Here is a 21,204-nt window from a genome sequence, read left to right on the forward strand (position 1 = left end):
CGTATTCTATTCAAGATTGATGGACTGAACACATCGACTCAAGGTTGAGGGACTGATTACCTCATTCTCCTCCTGTTCTTCAAGTTTCTCCTACGTATGGACTGATGAAGTCACTGTGTGGCGAAACGTTTCCTCAATAAAGATACCCAAGAGTTGCACATGTGTCTAATTTATCAACATGTCAGTTCTCTGAACCATTCATCTATAAATAGCTCTTGTTCTTCTTTATTTCTTCTATTGTCCATGGGGAAGTGGAAAAGAATCTTTCCTCCATAAACCATGTGTGTCATATGAGGCGACTAAAAATGCCGGGAGCGATGGGCTAGTAACCCCTTCTCCTGTAGACATTTACTAAAAAAGAGAAGAAAATCTTTATAAAACTGGGATGCTTGAATGTGTGTGGATGTAGTGCGGATGACAAGAAACAGATGATTTCTGATGTTATGAATGAAAAGAAGTTGGATGTCCTGGCCCTAAGCGGAACAAAGCTGAAGGGGGTAGGGGAGTTTTGGTGGGGGGAAATAAATGGGATTAAATCTGGAGTATCTGAGAGAGTTAGATCTAAGGAAAGGGTAGCAGTAATGTTGAAGAATCAGTTATGGAAGGAGAAAAGAGAATATGAATGTGTAAACTCAAGAATTATGTGGATTAAAGTAAAGGTTGGATGCGAAAAGTGGGTTATAATGAGCGTGTATGCACCTGGAGAAAAGAGGAATGTTGAGGAGAGAGAGAGATTTTGAGAGATGTTAAGTGAATGTATAGGAACCTTTGAACCAAGTGAGAGAGTAATTGTGGTAGGGGACCTGAATGCTAAAGTAGGAGAAACTTTTAGAGAGGGTGTGGTAGGTAAGTTTGGGGTGCCAGGTGTAAATGATAATGGGAGCCCTTTGATTGAACTTTGTATAGAAAGGGGTTTAGTTATAGGCAATAAATATTTTAAGAAAAAGAGGATAAATAAGTATACAAGATAAAATGTAGGGCAAAATGACAGTAGTTTGTTTGATTATGTATTGGTAGATAAAAGACTGTTGAGTAGACTTCAGGATGTACATGTTTATAGAGGGGCCACAGACATATCAGATCACTTTTTAGTTGTAGCTACACTGAGAGTAAAAGGTAGATGGGATACAAGGAGAATAGAAGCATCAGGAAAGAGAGAGGTGAAGGTTTATAAACTAAATGAGGAGGCAGTTCGGGTAAGACATAAACAGCTATTGGAGGATAGATGGGCTAATAAGAGCATAGGCAATGGGGTCGAAGAGGTATGGGGTAGGTTTAAAAATGTAGTGTTAGAGTGTTCAGCAGAAGTTTGTGGTTACAGGAAAGTGGGTACGGGAGAGAAGAGGAGCGATTGATGGAATGATGATGTAAAGAGAGTAAGGGAGAAAAAGTTAGCATATGAGAAGTTTTTACAAAGTTGAAGTGATGCAAGGAGGGAAGAGTATATGGAGAAAAAGAGAGAGGTTAAGAGAGTGGTGAAGCAATGTAAAAAGAGAGCAAATGAGAGAGTGGGTGAGATGTTATCAACAAATTTTGTTGAAAATAAGAAAAAGTTTTGGAGTGAGCTTAGCAAGTTAAGGAAGCCTAGAGAACAAATGGATTTGTCAGTTAAAAATAGGAGAGGAGAGTTATTAAATGGAGAGTTAGAGGTATTGGGAAGATGGAGGGAATATTATGAGGAATTGTTAAATGTTGATGAAGATAGGGAAGCTGTGATTTCGTGTATAGGGCAAGGAGGAATAACATCTTGTAGGAGTGAGGAAGAGCCAGTTGTGAGTGTGGGGGAAGTTCGTGAGGCAGTAGGTAAAATGAAAGGGGGTAAGGCAGCCGGGATTGATGGGATAAAGACAGAAATGTTAAAAGCAGGTGGGGATATAGTTTTGGAGTGGTTGGTGCAATTATTTAATAAATGTATGGAAGAGGGTAAGGTGCCTAGGGATTGGCAGAGAGCATGCATAGTTCCTTTGTATAAAGGCAAAGGGGACAAAAGAGATTGTAAAAATTATAGGGGGATAAGTCTGTTGAGTATACCTGGTAAAGTGTATGGTAGAGTTATTAATGAAAGAATTAAGAGTAAGATGGAGAATAGGATAGCAGATGAACAAGGAGGCTTTAGGAAAGGTAGGGGGTGTGTGGACCAGGTGTTTACAGTGAAACACATAAGTGAACAGTATTTAGATAAGGCTAAAGAGGTTTTTGTGGCATTTAGGGATTTGGAAAAGGCGTATGACAGGGTGGATAGGGGGGCAATGTGGCAGATGTTGCAAGTGTATGGTGTATGAGGTAGGTTACTGAAAGCAGTGAAGAGTTTTTACGAGGTTAGTGAGGCTCAAGTTAGAGTATGTAGGAAAGAGGGAGATTATTTCCCAGTAAAAGTAGGCCTTAGACAAGGATGTGTGATGTCACCATGGTTGTTTAATATATTTATAGATGGGATTGTAAGAGAAGTAAATGCGAGGGTCTTGGCAAGAGGCGTAGAGTTAAAAGATAAAGAATCACACATAAAGTGGGAGTTTTCAGAGTTACTCTTTGCTGATGACACTGTGCTCTTGGGAGATTCTGAAGAGAAGTTCCAGAGGTTGGTGGATGAATTTGGTAGGGTGTGCAAAAGAAGAAAATTAAAGGTGAATACAGGAAAGAGTAAGGTTATGAGGATAACAAAAACATTAGGTGATGAAAGATTGAATATCAGATTGGAAGGAGAGAGTATGGAGGAGGTGAATGTATTCAGATATTTGGGAGTGGACGTGTCAGCGGATGGGTCTATGAAAGATGAGGTGAATCATAGAATTGATGAGGGAAAAAGAGTGAGTGGTGCACTTAGGAGTCTGTGGAGACAAAGAACTTTGTCCTTGGAGGCAAAGAGGGGAATGTATGAGAGTATAGTTTTACCAACGCTCTTATATGGGTGTGAAGCATGGGTGATGAATGTTGCAGCGAGGAGAAGGCTGGAGGCAGTGGAGATGTCATGTCTGAATGCAATGTGTGGTGTGAATATAATGCAGAGAATTCGTAGTTTGGAAGTTAGGAGGAGGTGCAGGATTACCAAAACTGTTGTCCAGAGGGCTGAGGAAGGGTTGTTGAGGTGGTTCGGACATGTAGAGAGAATGGAGCGAAACAGAATGACTTCAAGAGTGTATCAGTCTGTAGTGGAAGGAAGGCGGGGTAGGGGTCGGCCTAGGAAAGGTTGGAGAGAGGGGGTAAAGGAGGTTTTGTGTGCGAGGGGCTTGGACTTCCAGCAGGTATGCATGAGCGTGTTTGATAGGAGTGAATGGAGACAAATGTTTTTTAATACTTGACGTGCTGTTGGAGTGTGAGCAAAGTAACATTTATGAAGGGGTTCAGGGAAACCGGCAGGCCGGACTTGAGTCCTGGAGATGGGAAGTACAGTGCCTGCACTCTGAAGGAGGGGTGTTAATGTTGCAGTTTAAAAACTGTAGTGTAAAGCACCCTTTTGGCAAGACAGTGATGGAGTGAATGATAGTGAAAGTTTTTCTTTTTCGGGCCACCCTGCCTTGGTGGGAATCGGCCAGTGTGATAATAAAATAATAAAAATAATTACCTATAACTAAACCGCTTTCTATACAAAGTTCAATCAAAGGGCTCCCATTTTCATTTACACCTGGCACCCCAAACTTACCTACCACACCCTCTCTAAAAGTTTCTCCTACTTTAGCATTCAGGTCCCCTACCACAATTACTCTCTCACTTGGTTCAAAGGTTCCTATACATTCACTTTACATCTCCCAAAATCTCTCTCTCTCCTCTACATTCCTCTCTGCTCCAGGTGCATACACGCTTATTATGACCCACTTTTCACATCCAACCTTTACTTTAATCCACATAATTCTTGAATTTACACATTCATATTCTCTTTTCTCCTTCCATAACTGATCCTTCAACATTACTGCTACCCTTTCCTTAGCTCTAACTCTCTCAGATACTCCAGATTTAATCCCATTTATTTCCCCCCACCGAAACTCCCCTACCCCCTTCAGCTTTGTTTCGCTTAGGGCCACGACATCCAACTTTTTTTCATTCATAACATCAGCAATCATCTGTTTCTTGTCATCCGCACTACATCCACGCACATTCAAGCATCCCAGTTTTATAAAGTTTTTCTTCTTCTCTTTTTTAGTAAATGTCTACAGGAGAAGGGGTTACTAGCCCATCGCTCCCGGCATTTTAGTCGCCTCAAACGACACGCATGGCTTACGGAGAAGATTCTTTTCCACTTCCCCATGGACAATAAAAGAAATAAAGAACAAGAGCTATTTAGAAAAAAGAGAAAAACCTAGATGTATGCATATATATATGCATGTGCGTGTCTGTGAAGTGTGACCAAAGTGTAAGTAGGAGTAGCAAGATATCCCTGTTATCTAGCGTGATTATGAGACAGAAAAAGAAACCAGCAATCCTACCATCATGCAAAACAGTTACAGGTTTCTGTTTCACAGTCATCTGGCAGGACGGTAGTACTTCCCTGGATGGTTGCTGTCTACCAACCTACTACCTTCACAAAGAAATGTACCTTGAAATTGAACTCAAAGTAGCAGAAATGTTCGATTTTTGCCAAAGTTCAAAAGTAAACAAATCATACCACATGTCCAATACACATCAACTGGTGATTCTAATATTCTTTCACAAGTGTGCTCATATTATTTATTCCATTTCTACACTAATGCAGTAGTCTGCAAAACAGTAAATCTTCTATTTTTTTGAGAATAAAAATTCAAAGTGGAAAGCAAAAGAAATGTAAGAGGGGCCTGGGGACGTGACTAATGAACAGAGGAAATGTTATTTTAGTGCCAGGAATGTCTGTCTTGTTTATTCTGGACCCCTATTTAAAATTGGCATCTTTTAAAATTTGGGTGAAATTGGCAAAATTGCCAATTTCTGACCACTTTATTGGATAATTGAAATCAGTAAATAAGTGGTTTCTTGTACTCATTCGATAGAAAAATTGTAGTTCTAGTGAAATAGTTATGATTTTTGTTGACTAGTACACTGGAACTGGCCGAAAATAGGGCTCAAATTGGGCCAAATCGCCGATGCGTAAACATTGTCGAGACCGCTAACTTCGCAAGAGCATAATTCTGCAAATTTTCCATCAAATTTCATACTTTTGGTGTCATTATGATCGGGAAAATATTCTCTATCATTTCACAAGAAAAATAATTTTTTCTGAAAAATTTTTGACCCTGAGAACAAGTTTAGGAGAGGGCCTCTCGACCCTGAAAGGGTTAAGGAAATAAAATATTATCATTAACTACAGTACAGACACTACCCTACTTACAAACAGTCGAGTTACGAACATTCGGACATACAAACAGACTGCTGTGTTAGTTTATTTTACCAATTAAAAAGGTAAGAAATTTTTTATTATAGTATTTATTATTAAAATATCCTTTAGTATTAAGAACCATACATTACTGATACTGTACAGTATTGTCTTTAGGATTTTCATGAACAACAGTGCAGAGAGAACAATACTAATAATGATGATATTAAAAACAATATAATAATAATCGTAACAATAGAAAAATAGCAAAATAACAACTTATGAACAATTCAAGATACGAACAGCCTTCTGGAACATAACTTGTTCATAAGTTGGGGAGTGTCTGTACAAAGTTAATTACTGTACCAACACATTAAGGTGAGAGCAGAACAGGACATAAACTTTTAATATAATATGCTTCACATATTGTATCACTACCAAACTTTCTCACCTTACAAAGTTCACAAGGCATGCCACATTTTTTTCGACATTGACTGTGCTTACAACGCCACTGGCAACTTTCTTGACATGGAGGACACTCAGCACTGCAAGGATTTTTGCATCTGCAAGAACAGTACTTAAATTATATATGTGCAAAATAAAGAATTCTTCTTCTTTCAACAAACTGGCCATATCCCACTGAGGCAAGGTGGCCCAAAAACAAAAATGGAAATTTCTCTTTTTAAATTCAGTAACGTATACAGAAGAAGGGGTTACTAGCCCCTTGTTCCTGGCATTTTAGTTGCCTCTTACAACACACACATGGCTTATGGAGGAAGAATTCTGTTCCACTTCTCCATGGAAATAAGAGGAAATAAACAAGAACAAGAACTAGTAAGAAAATAGAAGAAAACCCAGAGGGGTGTATACACCTACCATCCAACTTACGACCTGCTCGACATATGACCACCCGACTTACGACAATGTTTTGTATGCAGATGTTCTGGGAAATAAACAACTGTTTGTGTTGTACACAGTGTTTCTCCTAAACCTTACAGTATAAAATACATTACTAATAGCATAAAAAGTAAAGTAAAAAATGCAATATCAAAATAAAATAAGATAAAATCATTACATAATGTGATGCTGAAATTCAGTAGTAAGGTTTGACTTACATCCATTTTGACTAACGACCGATTAGTTGGAACCAAGCTCGGTCGCAAGTCGGATGGTAAGTGTATATACATACTTGAACATGCATGTGTAGTGTGACCTAAGTGTAAGTAGAAGTAGCAAGACATACCTGAAATCTTGCATGTTTATGAGACAGAAAAAAGATACCAGCAATCCTACCATCATGTACAACAATTACAGGAAAATAATGAATTATCTGGAAGTACGTATACAAGAGGGTTTAATTAAATTAACCACATGATAACCTATATGTAAATAGCCAAAGACAGGTAGCACAAACAGGTATGATTGCTTGGGTAATAACAAAGATATCAGATGACTATATAAACGCACAAATATAGTACAAGACGGCCATCACTAATCCAGCAATCAGTAATCCGGCACTAATTTCAGCTAGCATAATTTCAAATTTCTGGGGTTGCCACAGCAACCTGCCGCTCCTGTTTGGTGGCACTACTTGCTGAATAAGTCATTCCAATTTCTTTTTCTCCACTTATTGTTATAACCTGCTCACTTTTAGCCCTAGTCATGGTTCCAAAGAATAAAGATTACTTCTCGTTGGGCAAAGCACATACACTGTACATTGTCCATAAAAGACAAGGTGGCTTTGAAGCCACCAGAGGTTGTCATGAGCTCTGCTCACTCACATAAGCTGTGACTGGTAAATTTGGGCCTACATATAACAGCATAGGTATGTGTAGTAAGTGTGCCCTACATAAAAAAAAATCCTGCTGCATGCAGTGCATAATGATAAAAAGAAGTGCATAATGATAAAAAGAACTGCGACAGTACACTCATTACTTACCGTAAAATATGTGTAGTCTTTAATGTAGGGTGAGAGGTGAGGATTTGTAAGAAGTCAGGTATAGGTAGTCGTAAGGTGTAACTATGTAGCCCAGGCAGGCTACATAGCCGTATGATACTTAACCCTTTGATTGTTTCAGCCATATATATACAGTGGACCCCCGCATACCGATGGCATCACATAGCGATTAATCCGCATACCGCTTGCTTTAATCGCCAAAATTTTGCCTCACATACCGCTTAAAAACCCGCTCACCGATTTTCGTCCGAGACGCGTCCAATGTGCGGCCTGAGCCACGCTCACATGTTCCGCCGGTGGCATTGTTTACCAGCCAGCCTCCGCGGTAACATCCAAGCATACAATCGGAATATTTCGTATTATTACAGTGTTTTCGGTGCTTTTTCTAGAAAATAAGTGACCATGGGCCCCAAGAAAGCTTCTAGTGCCAACCCTACAGCAATAAGGGTGAGAATTACAATAGAGATGAAGAAAAAGATCATTGATAAGTATGAAAGTGGAGTGCGTGTCTCCGAGCTGGCCAGGTTGTATAATAAACCCCAATCAACCATCGCTACTATTGGTGGTACAGCTGCTGCTGCTGCTGCACTGTCAGCTGTTGCTGCTGCTGTAGCATCGTCTGCTGCTGCTGTAACATCGTCTGTTGCTGCTGTAGCATCGTCTGTTGCTGCTGTACCACCGTCAGCTGCTGCTGCTGCTGTAGCATCGTCTGCTGCTGCTGTAACATCGTCTGTTGCTGCTGTAGCATCGTCTGCTGCTGCTGTAGCATCGTCTGTTGCTGCTGTACCACCGTCAGCTGCTGCTGCTGCTGTAGCATCGTCTGCTGCTGCTGTAACATCGTCTGTTGCTGCTGTAGCATCATCTGTTGCTGCTGTACCACCGTCAGCTGCTGCTGCTGCTGTAGCATCGTCTGCTGCTGCTGTAACATCATCTGTTGCTGCTGTAGCATCGTCTGCTGCTGCTGTAGCATCGTCTGTTGCTGCTGTACCACCGTCAGCTGCTGCTGCTGCTGTAGCATCGTCTGCTGCTGCTGTAACATCGTCTGTTGCTGCTGTAGCATCGTCTGCTGCTGCTGTAGCATCGTCTGTTGCTGCTGTACCACCGTCAGCTGCTGCTGCTGCTGTAGCATCGTCTGCTGCTGCTGTAACATCGTCTGTTGCTGCTGTAGCATCGTCTGCTGCTGCTGTAGCATCGTCTGTTGCTGCTGTACCTCCGTCAGCTGCTGCTGCTGCTGTAGCACCGTTGTTGGTGTGGCTTATTGAGAATACCAAGAAACAATTAACCCCAGAGGATTTGCCACCCAGGATAACCCAAAAAAGTCAGTGTCATCGAAGACTGTCTAACTTATTTCCATTGGGGTCCTTAATCTTGTCTCCCAGGATGCAACCCACACAAGTCGACTAACACCCAGGTGAACAGGGAAAAATGCCTGGAACTAGTGCTCATATTGGTGAATTTAAAGCCAGCAAAGGTTGGTTTGAGAGATTTAAGAATCGTAGTGGCATACACAGTGTGATAAGGCCTGTTCTGGAAGAAAATGCCAAACAGGACCTACAGTACTCAGGAGGAAAAGGCACTCCCAGGACACAGTGTCTCATCAGTCATTGCTGCATCTTCAATAAAGGTAAGTGTCATTTATTCTTCATTTAGTAGACTAGTACATGCACAATATATACTGTGCATGTACTACTCTACTATTGTGCATGTATCCTTCTCTTTGTGTGTGGGAAAATGTATATTTCATGTGGTAAAAATTTTTTTTTTTCATACTTTTGGGTGTCTTGCACGGATTAATTTTATTTCCATTATTTCTTATGGGGAAAATTCATTCACATACCGATTATTTCGCATAACAATTACCCCTCTTGCACGGATTAAAATCGTTATGCGGGGGTCCACTCTATATATATATATATATATATACAGTGGACCCCCGGGTAACGATATTTTTTCACTCCAGAAGTATGTTCAGGTGCCAGTACTGACCGAATTTGTTCCCATAAGGAATATTGTGAAGTAGATTAGTCCATTTCAGACCCCCAAACATACATGTACAAACGTACTTACATAAATACACTTACATAATTGGTCGCATTCGGAGGTAATCGTTATGCGGGGGTCCACTGTATATATATATATATCTATATATATATATATATATATATATATATATATATATATATATATATATATAGATATAGATATATATATATATATAGATATATATATATATATATATATATATATATATATATATATAGATATATATATATATATAGATATATATATATAGATATATATATATATAGATATATATATATAGATATATATATATATATATAGATATATATAGATATATATATATAGATATATACATGTATATATATACGTGTTACGAGCCAGTGTTTCAGACGTATATATACTCATTAATTCTAGCAGCTTCAAATCAAGCAGGAGAAAGCTGGTAGGCCCACCTGTGAGAGAATGGGTCTGTGTGGTCAGTGTGCACTGTATAAAAAAAATCCTGCAGCACGCAGTGCATAATGAGAAAAAAAACAGACAATATTTTTGGATTAAAATGCTGACTTTGAGGTGTATTTTCATATGGTATTTATGGTTGTATTCTTGTTTTCTTGGTTTCATTTGATAGAATGGAAATTATGTTACAGAAATAAAGGTGATTTTGATTAGTCTCACGAAGAAAATGATCTTGAAATTGAGCTCAAATAGCGGAAATGTTCGTTATTTACTATTGTTCAAGAGTAAGCAAATCACACCACACGTCCAATGCTTGTCAACTGGGGAGTCTAATATTCTTTCACTTGTGCACTGATATTATTTATACCATTTTTTACAATAATGCAGTAGTCTGCATAACAGTTAATCTTCTATTTTTCGTGAATAAAAAAATAAAAATAGAAAGCAAGAGTAATATAAGAGGGGCCTGGAGATGTGACTATTGAACAGAGGATATGTTATTTTAGTGCCAAGATTGTTTATTCTGGACCCTATTTTGAAATTGGCATCTTTTTTAATTTGCATGAAATTGGCCAAATTGCCAATTTCTGAACACTTACGTGGGTAGTTGAAATCAATAAATGGGCGGTTTCTTGAACTCGAGTGATAGAAAAAATGGCGTTGTAAAGAAATAGCTATGACTCTGGTCGACTGGAACAATGGAATTGGCTGAAAATAGGGCTCAAAGTTGGCAAAATTGTTAACTTTGCGGGAGCATAATTCCGTAAGTTTTCGATCAAATTTTGTACTTTTGGTGTCATTAGCAACGTGAATAGATTCTCTATCATTTCATAAGAAAAATAATTTTTTTCCAAAAATTTTGCGACACAGAATAACAGTTTCAGAAATGGGCTTACAACAGTCAAAGGGTTAAAGCAGCACATCAACATACCTTGTTCATCGACTTTAATCATTTCTAACAACTACCTTTAGGTGCCATAATAAATGAAGGAAGAAGTGATAAGAAATCATGCCGAGAATTATGAACAAAGCAGAATGCGTCAAGGGGAGTGACTGGGTCAAAATCGGATTGATACACATTTTCTCTGGTGCTGGACCAGAGAAAATGTAATTTTTTCCCTCCACCTGGCTACTACACCTCATATTTATGAGAAATTTATCATACTGCGGGGTGTATGTAACTTGTTTATATGCTATGTAATGTGTTTACATAATAGATATGATTTTGATTGGTTTCACGATGTAAAGTATACCTTAAAATTGAGCTCAAAGTAGCGGAAATGTTCAATTTTTGTCAATGTTCAATGTAAACAAATTATGTCATGCCTCCAATACACGTCAACTGGTGGGTCTAATATGCTTTTACAAATGTTGAGGTACAGTCCCTGGACCAATTATGTATCTCTGTAATATTGAGGTATAGTCCCTGGACCAATTATGTACCTCAGTAATCGTTAGACATATGCCCACAGGATGAGTATGGGGTGCATAATAAAGACATTAACCTGTTAAGTGTCCATGCCATAATACCACAGGTTTGAAGTCTCTGGCCATGCAACTACATGGTGAATTCAGTTCACTCAGGTAAGTTGAGTGGTAAATTTGGGCATAGATATGAGAGAATGGCTCTATGGAGTATGTGTGCACCATATAAAAACAATAAAACCATATAAAAATGCAGTGCTTAATGGGAAAAAAACTGACCATGTTTTTGGTTTAAAACAGTGGCTTTGCAGTGTATTTTCGGAGGGTTTTTATGGTTGTATTCTAGGTTTCTTGGCATCATTTAATAGAATGGAAGATATGTTACAGAAATAAAGATGATTTTGATTGGTGTCAGGAATGAAAGTAGCTCAAAATTAAACACAAAGTAGCGGAAACATTCAATTTTTGCCGATATTCCACAGTATACAAATCACATCACTCGTCCAATATGTGTCCAACTGGTCAGTCTAATATGCGCTTACAAATGTGCTGACATTATTCATAGAATTATTACAATATTGCATAACAGTAAATCTATTTTTTGTGTTAAGAAAAATTTAAAATATAATTCATGTATAAAGCCTGGGAAAGTAACTTATGAACAGAGGAAATGTTATTTTTGTGTCAAGAATACTTGCAGTGTTTATTTTGGACCCTATTTTGAAATTGGCATATTCTGAAATTTGTGTGAAATTGGACAAGTTGCCAATTTCTGATCACTTTATTGCATAGTTGAAATAGATGACTGGTTGGTTTCTTGTGCTCAACTGATAGAATGGAAGACATACTAGTGACAGTGAAAAATTTGGTTGCCTGGAACAATATAATTGGCCTAAAATATGACTCAAAGTGGGCACAATCACTGATGCATAAGTATTGCTGACACAGCAAAATTTGAGACAGTGCAGTTTTATAAGTTTTCCATCAAATTTTGTACTTTTTGTTTTATTACCTTCATAAAAAAATTCTCAACCAATTCATAAGAAAATTTGTCACAATCACTGTGCAATAATTTCTTAATATTATTGTCTCTATAATACCCAGTGTCTATAATACAGTGTCTTATAATGCCCAGCTTCTCTACAGTGCCCAGCTTCTCTACAGTGCCCAGCTTCTCTACAGTGCCCAGCTTCTCTACAGTGCCCAGCTTCTCTACAGTGCCCAGCTTCTCTACAATGACCAGCTTCTCTACAATGGCCAGCTTCTCTACAATGCCCAGCATCTCTACAATGCCCAGCATCTCTACAATGCCCAGGATCTCTACAATGCCCAGCATCTCTCCATGCCCAGTGTCTCTCCAGTGCCAGTGTCTATAATACTCAGTGTCTCTATAATACCCAGTGTCTATAACATCCAGACATTCTTATTATATAACACTTGGAACATACATAGATCACTACACTCAAATATGAACCCTCTGCTCAAACTTCTCACCAACCTTAACAGGACACACTACCGTAACACAAGGCACAGATCAGCCTTTGATGTTCCCCATGTCCATCTCACACTATGTAAAAACTCTATGCACATAAAGGGCCCAAAATTTGGAATTCATTACCAGTGAATACCAAAGGAACCCTGTCTGTACATCAATTCAAGACTCTTCTTACAAACCACCTACACCCCCAAAACTAAGTACTCAGTACCAACAAAGCTACCAAATCATACTCCACAGCCTCAAATTACAATTGCTCACTGTGTTACTCCCCTAGACTCAGAACCCCAAGAGTAAATGCTCAGACTACAATAAATTCTCATATTTTAATGTAAGTATTTTAATGTAGCTCCATGGGGAAGTGGAACAGAATTCTTCCTCCGTAAGCTATGCGTGTCGTAAGAGGCGACTAAAATGCCGGGAGCAAGGGGCTAGTAACCCATTCTATTGTATAAATTACTAAATTTAAAAAGAGAAACTTTTGTTTTTCTTTTTGGGCCACCTTGCCTTGGTGGGATACAGCCGGTTTGTTGGAAAAAAAAAAAAAAAAAATTTAATGTAAATGTTGAATAACATATATTTGACATAAGTATAACCTAAGGTAGTAGGTTGGTAGACAGCAACCACCCAGGTAGGTACTACCATCCTGCCAAGTGAGTGTAAAACGAAAGCCTGTAATTGTTTTACATGATGGTAGGATTCCTGGTGTCTTTTGTCTGTCTCATAAATATGCAAGATTACAGGTACGTCTTGCTACTTCTACTTACACTTAGGTCACACTACACATACATGTACATGTTTATTCACACACACTCATCTGAGTTTTCTTTGATTTTATCTTAATAGTTCTTGGTCTTATTACTTTTCCTTTTATATCCATGGGGAAGTGGAATAAGAATCTTTCCTCCAAAAGCCATGCGTGCTGCAAAAGTCAACTAAAATGCCGGGAACAATGGGCTAGTAACCCCTTTTCCTGTAAAGATTACTAAAAAGAATAAGAAGAAAATTGTCAAAGTGGGAAGTCTGAATGTGCGTGGATGTTGTGCAAATGATAAGAAAGAGATGATTGTGGATGTTATGAATGAGAAGAAGCTGGATGTCCTCGCTTTAAGTGAAACAAAGCTGAAGGAAGGGGGTGGGAGAGTTTCAGTGGAGAGGAATAAATGGGATTAGGTCAGGGGTTTCAAATAGAGTTAGAGCTAAAGGAGCAGCAGCAATAATGTTGAAGGATAAGCTTTGGCAGAAAAAGAAGGACTATAAATGTATTAATTCAAGGATTATGTGGAGTAAAATAAAGGTTGCATGTGAAAAGTGGGTTATAGTAAGCGTATATGCACCTGGTGAAGAGAGAAGTGTAGACGAGAGAGAGAGATTTTCGGAAATGTTGAGTGAATGCGTGGGGAGTTTTGAACCAAGTGTGAGAGTACTTGTGGTTGGGGATTTCAATGCTAAAGTGGGTAAAAGTATTGTAGAGGGAATAGTAGGTAAATTTGGGGTACCAGGGGTAAATGTAAATGGGGAGCCTTTAACTGAGCTATGTGTAGAAAGAGATTTGGTAATAAGTAGTACATATTTCATAAAAAAAGAGGATAAATAAATATACAAGGTATGATGTAGCACGTAATGAAAGTAGTTTGTTAGATTATATATTGGTGGATAAAAGGTTGATGGGTAGGCTCCAGGATGTACATGTTTATAGAGGGGCAACTGATAAGTCGGACCATTATTTAATTTTAGCTACAGTTAGAGTAAGAGGTAGATGGGACAAGCGGAAGGTGGCAACAACAAGTAAGAGGGAGGTGAAAGTCACACTGAGCAAATAACAACAATAAATATGAAGGTTGAAGAAGCAATCAAGGACTGGAATCAGAACATGCACACTCGACTAAATGAATACCTTGATTTCCAAGACGACAAAACTGAACAAGATAAGTTGTCTGTTGCAGTTATAATAAACAGTCTACACATTCCTAGTGACATAACACAAGCACAGTGCAAAGAAAGTGCTATCAGGATAATACAGAACCACGTACAAGTCATCGTGCAAAACAATGAAATCAAAGAAACACGTTTGTTAGGAAAACCAGGAAGTAAACACAGTATAATGATCAGACTTCATTCATACGATAAAAGAAAGGACCTAATTAAATCAGCAATTACAATGAAAAATGGAGTGTACATAAATGAGTGTCTAACAAAAAAACGTCAAAACCTTCTGTTCAGGCTGAGAAAACTTAAACAGGAAAACAAAATACACCAGTGTTTCACGCGAGATGGGAAAATACTAGTAAGGAAAACATCAACAGGACAACAATATACCATCTCAAACGAACACGATTTCTCTACCTTCCTTAGAAAAGCAGACATTTCTGTAACAGATTAGATAAGTGCCCTTAATACATATATACGTGTGGTACATATAGTGTACGTTACTATTATATTGTGCATAATTATTTTTATTATTTTTCATCACTAGCTAATGCCAACTACCTCCAATACTCTATACTTCTTTCTTACTGCTATTAATTGCTCATAATTTTAAACTACAAGTCAAATCTTACTCCAAATTAATAATATTCATTATTCTTACCTGTCCATTTAATTTTGTTTATCACTACTTGTTTTTTTAGTCACTTTTCATTGTGTATGCAATTAGTGTATATTCCAATTACTTTTTTGCAAGTACCAAAACTATCTTTTGCTAGCTAGTACCAACTACCTCATTTTTTTTACTTTTATTGTGCAATAAACTGCTCAATTTATTTAATATTACAAATCAGATCTTACTCCTAAACCAATATTATTTCATAGTGACCACCTGTCCATTTAACTTTGTTTACCATTACTTAATTTTAGTCCCTTATATATTTTCTCCTTTATTTTAGCTTTATATAACTACCCTAGTTTATATATTCACAATTGTTAAAATAATCAAGGTGCTATTCTCAGGTGCTAAAGTAGAATAAGTTCACAATTTTGCCATTATATTCCAAAGCTCATTATTTGATTACCACTTTATTGTTCACCACAACTTATATTAGTCCCTTTTATATTATTATTTTATACTATAATTCTAACTTTAAAGAATTACCTTTATAGTACTACCTACTATCATATTCCCAAGCTCCATTATTTGATCATCACTATATTTGTATTAGTCCCTTTTATATTGTCTCCTTTATTTTAGCTTAAAAAAAAAAAAAAAAAAAAAAAAAGAAAAAAAAACTACCTTAGCTCATTATTTTACATTTGTTAAATAATTCAGGTGCTATTTTTTAGCTTAAGACTATTTACTTTGTTTTATACTTAATTCTAACTATAGATTCACTACAAATCTTATGATTACAAGCATTGATCCTGATACCAATCTCTTATTTAATGACTTAAATGAATCAAACAGTTACTGTAATTACTACACTGCAGAACAATCAAAGGCACTTCTCAGTGCCAACAACAACATAACTATCTTTAACTACAATATCAGATCTTTAAGCAAGCATTACGATGACCTCATAGCATTACTAAATTCCTTACATGCCAATATGTCCATCATTACACTAACTGAAACCTGGCTAAAGCCTGATAGTACAGATGTCTATGCCATTCCTGGTTACACAGCCATACACAACTGTAGGCCAGACCAACAAGGGGGTGGCACAGCCATATACTACTCAGACCAACTAGAATGTATCACTAATACTTGCACAAGGGATGAACATGGGGAATATATAATAGCCAAATTCAAATCCAAATACCTACAAAAACCTCTCACATTGATAAACATCTACAGAGTTCCACAGTCAAACATTAGCCAATTTAGTCAAAACCTAGGAAGTATGATAACTGATGCACGCATGAACAAAGATCACTTACTACTCTCAGGTGACTTCAATATAAATCTCCTGCAAGACCAGGACCCACACGTTACTGAATTCACAAACACAATGAGTAACTGTATGTTGCTACCAACAGTAACAAAACCTACAAGAGTTACAGAGACTAGTGTTTCCCTACTTGACCACATCTGGACCAACACCATATCCCCTTTAAAATCAGGCATAATTACAGATAATACCACAGACCACTACCCGACTTTCCTCATAACAACTCTTGGTAAATTACCCCAAGACACTACTAAAGTCACCTTCAGACTTCACAATGAGGCAGCCATTAATAACTTCACAACAGCAGTAGCAAACATTGACTGGCACACTGAGCTAGAAATCTATACAGATATTGACGAATGTATTAATAATTTTCTAAAAAAGACCCAATACCTCTATAACAAGCACTGCCCTAAAAAAACTAAACAGATGACAGCTAAGAGACTGAACAGTCCCTGGCTAACACCCAGCATTCTCAAATCCATAAATACAAAACACCAATATGAAAAACAGTACAGAATGGGTCACATAACCAGAGACCAAACAAAACGTTACTCGTCAATCCTAACCAGCCTGATAAGAAGGGCAAAAAAATTGTATTATGAGAACAGATTATCCAACTTACGAGGTGATATAAAAAAGACCTGGAAAACCCTATCAGAAATTCTAGGAACAAAAAAGATATCACGAAATAGCGAAATAAAATTAGCAAAATCAGATGAACCCCAACTCCCACCAACAGAAACAGCAAACAGACTCAATGATTTCTTCTCCACTATAGGACAAAACCTTGCCAATAAAATCCCAGGCTCAGATACCCCACCAAATGACTACCTCACCGGCAACTACCCGAACACACTGTTCCTAGCTCCGACTAACCCATACGAAGTCTCCCATATTATCAACACACTAAAAAACAAGGCAGGAGATTTAAATACCTTACCACCCTTTATATACAAAAAAGTGTCACAAGTGCTATCACCAATCATTGCAACACTCTTTAACAAATCCATTGAATCCTCCACCTTCCCTACAGTACTCAAAATAGCAAGGGTCACCCCGATCCACAAAGGAGGAGACCAAACAGAGTTGAATAACTATAGGCCAATATCCAACTCACACCCTCTCTCAAAAATCTTCGAAAAATTAATTCATAAACGAATCTACTCCTACCTTATCTCCCAAAACATACTCAACCCCTGCCAATTTGGATTCAGGCCTAATAAAAATACTAATGATGCTATTATACACATGCTAGAACATATATACACTGCAATAGAGAAAAAAGAAGTCCCACTGGGGATCTTCATTGACTTACGTAAAGCTTTTGATACAGTTGACCATGACTTGCTCCACGTAAAATTGTCACACTATGGTATAAGAGGGCACTCCCTCAACTACCTCAAGTCATACCTCAGCAACAGAAGCCAATATGTGTATGCAAATGGGGCAAACTCCTCTGCACAACCAATTACAGTTGGTGTCCCACAGGGAAGTGTCCTTGGCCCTCTTCTCTTTCTCCTATACATAAATGACCTACCAAATGCTTCGCAATTACTCAAACCCACACTATTTGCAGATGACACTACATACGTCTTCTCCCACCCGAGCCCAGTCACGCTAGCCAATACTGTAAATACCGAATTACAGAAAATATCTACCTGGATGAGAACTAACAAACTTACACTAAACATTGACAAAACCTACTTCATTCAGTTTGGTAACAGAGCTACAGATGTACCTCTTAACATAATGATAAACAGATCACCTATCACAAAGCTAACAGAGGGAAAATTCTTAGGAATCCACCTTGATAATAGACTCAAATTTCATACACATATACAACAAATTTCTAAGAAAATTTCCAAGACTGTAGGCATACTATCGAAGATACAGTACTATGCTCCACAGTCAGCCCTCCTGGCCCTATATCACTCTCTTATTTACCCCTATCTCACCTATGGAATTTGTGCATGGGGCTCAACAACAAGTAACCATCTCAGACCACTAATTACCCAACAAAAGGCTGCAGTTAGAATGATAACAAATTCTCACTATAGGCAGCACACTCCACCAATATTCAATACACTAAACCTCCTCACCATACAAAACATCCATACTTACTACTGCACCTATTACATACATAGAACACTTAACTCTGATATTAACCCTCCCCTCAAACATCTCCTTGCCAACCTCAACAGAACACATGACCATAACACAAGGCACAGATCACTCTTTGATGTTCCTCGTGTCCATCTCACACTATGTAAAAACTCAATGCACATAAAAGGCCCTAAAATCTGGAATTCATTACCTGTAAATATAAAAGAAACACTACCTGTTTATAAATTCAAGTCTCTTCTCAAAGATCACTTACTCACCCAAAACCAAATAAATACTGAATAACTGAACCTTATAAATTGTATATCTTAAATGTTTCTCACAATTATATCACATAAATGTTAAACCTAAAACCCAATCTAACTTTATTATTTTTTAAATACACTACCTAACAGAATACTCCATTCTACTGAATGTACAACAATGCATACAACCATATGACCTGTCTTTGTAATACTCACTTGTGCTTTATAGTAACCTGTTTACATTAATGTTTTATCACTGATTTCATCATTGCTTAGTTAATCTTAAGTTAATTTTAAGCCAGCCCGTAATGCTATGCATAGTATAAGTGGCTTTGGCATACTGCTCTTACCTGTATTTGTTGTACCTCTGTATGTGTGCTCAAATTTTTAAATAAATAAATAAATAAATAAAAGTGTATAAACTAAGGGAGGAGAAAGTTCAGGTGAGATATAAGCGGCTATTGGCAGAAAGGTGGGCTAGTGCAAAGATGAGTAATGGGGGGGGGGGGGGTTGAAGAGGGTTGGAATAGATTTCAAAATGCAGTATTAGAATGTGGGGCAGAAGTTTGTGGTTATAGGAGGGAGGGAGCAGGAGGAAAGAGGAGTGATTGGTGGAATGATGAAGTAAAGGGTGTGATAAAAGAGAAAAAGTAAGCTTATGTGAGGTTTTTACAGAAGTGTTATAAGAAGAACAGAGTATATGGAGAGTAAAAGAAAGGTGAAGAGAGTGGTGAGAGAGTGCAAAAGAAGAGTAGATGATAGAGTGGGAGAGGCACTGTCAAGAAATTTTAATGAAAATAAGAAAAAATTTTGGAGTTAAACAAGTTAAGAAAGCCTAGGGAACGTATGGATTTATCAGTTAAAAACAGAGAAGGGGAGTTAGTAGATGGGGAGATGGAGGTATTAGGTAGATGGCGAGAATATTTTGAGGAACTTTTAAATGTTGAGGAAGAAAGGGAGGCGGTAATTTCATGCACTGGCCAGGGAGGTATACCATCTTTTAGGAGTGAAGAAGAGCAGAATGTAAGTGTGGGGCGGTGCGTGAGGCATTACGTAGAATGAAAGGAGGTAAAGCAGCTGGAACTGATGGGATCACGACAGAAATCTTAAAAGCAGGGGGGGATACAGTGTTGGAGTGGTTGGTACTTTTGTTTAATAAACGTATGAAAGTGGGAAAGGTACCTAGGGATTGGCGGAGAGCATGTATAGTCCTTTTATAAAAAGGGAAGGGGGACAAAAGAGATTGTAAAAATTATAGAGGAATAAGTTTACCAAGTATACCAGGAAAAGCGTACAGTAGGGTTATTATTGAAAGAATTAGAGGTAAGACAGAATGTAGGATTGCGGATGAGCAAGGAGGTTTCAGAGTGGGTAGGGGATGTGTAGATCAAGTGTTTACATTGAAGCATATATGTGAACAGTATTTAGATAAAGGTAGGGAAGTTTTTATTGCATTTATGGATTTAGAAAAGGCATATGATAGAGTGGATAAGGGAGCAATGTGGCAGTACATATATGGAATAGGTGGTAAGTTATTAAATGCTGTAAAGAGTATTTATGAGGATAGTGAGGCTCAGGTTAGGGTGTGTAGAAGAGAGGGAGACTACTTCCAGTAAAAGTAGATCTTAGACAGGGATGTGTAATGTCACCATGGTTGTTTAATATATTCATAGATGGGGTTGTAAAAGAAGTAAATGCTAGGGTGTTCGGGAGAGGGGTGGGATTAAATTATGGGGAATCAAATACAAAATGGGAATTGACACAGTTACTTTTTGCTGATGATACTGTGCTCATGGGAGATTCTAAAGAAAAATTGCAAAGGTTAGTGGATGAGTATGGGAGTGTGTATAAAAATAGAAAGTTGAAAGTGAACATAGAAAAGAGTATGGTGATGAAGGTATCAAATGATTTAGATAAAGAAAAATTGGATATCAAATTGGGGAGGAGGAGTATGGAAGAAGTGAATGTTTTCAGATACTTGGGAGTTGACGTGTCGGCGGATGGATTTATGAAGGATGAGGTTAGTCATAGAATTGATGAGGGAAAAAAGGTGAGTGGTGCGTTGAGGTATATGTGGAGTCAAAAAACGTTATCTATGGAGGCAAAGAAGGGAATGTATGAAATTATAGTAGTACCAACACTCTTATATGGGTGTGAAGCTTGGGTTGTGAATGCAGCAGTGAGGAGACAGTTGGAGGCAGTGGAGATGTCCTGTCTAAGGGCAATGTGTGGTGTAAATATTATGCAGAAAATTCGGAGTGTGGAAATTAGGAGAAGGTGTGGAGTTAATAAAAGTATTAGTCAGAGGGCTGAAG

At 37.9% G+C, this 21,204-nt stretch overlaps 1 protein-coding gene across 1 annotated transcript in view; it reads right to left on the reverse strand.

Moving 5' to 3' along the window:
• Positions 1 to 21,204, reverse strand: part of LOC128685235 (NFX1-type zinc finger-containing protein 1-like) — a 356,060-nt gene that overhangs the window by 37,024 nt on the left and 297,832 nt on the right. The window contains exon 10 of the mRNA XM_070080420.1: positions 5,733 to 5,844. Coding sequence (XP_069936521.1) covers positions 5,733 to 5,844 — 112 coding nt within the window. The remainder of the gene's footprint in view (positions 1 to 5,732; positions 5,845 to 21,204) is intronic.

Source organism: Cherax quadricarinatus, chromosome 1, assembly GCF_038502225.1.
Source record: "Cherax quadricarinatus isolate ZL_2023a chromosome 1, ASM3850222v1, whole genome shotgun sequence".
Lineage (NCBI taxonomy): Eukaryota > Metazoa > Arthropoda > Malacostraca > Decapoda > Parastacidae > Cherax > Cherax quadricarinatus.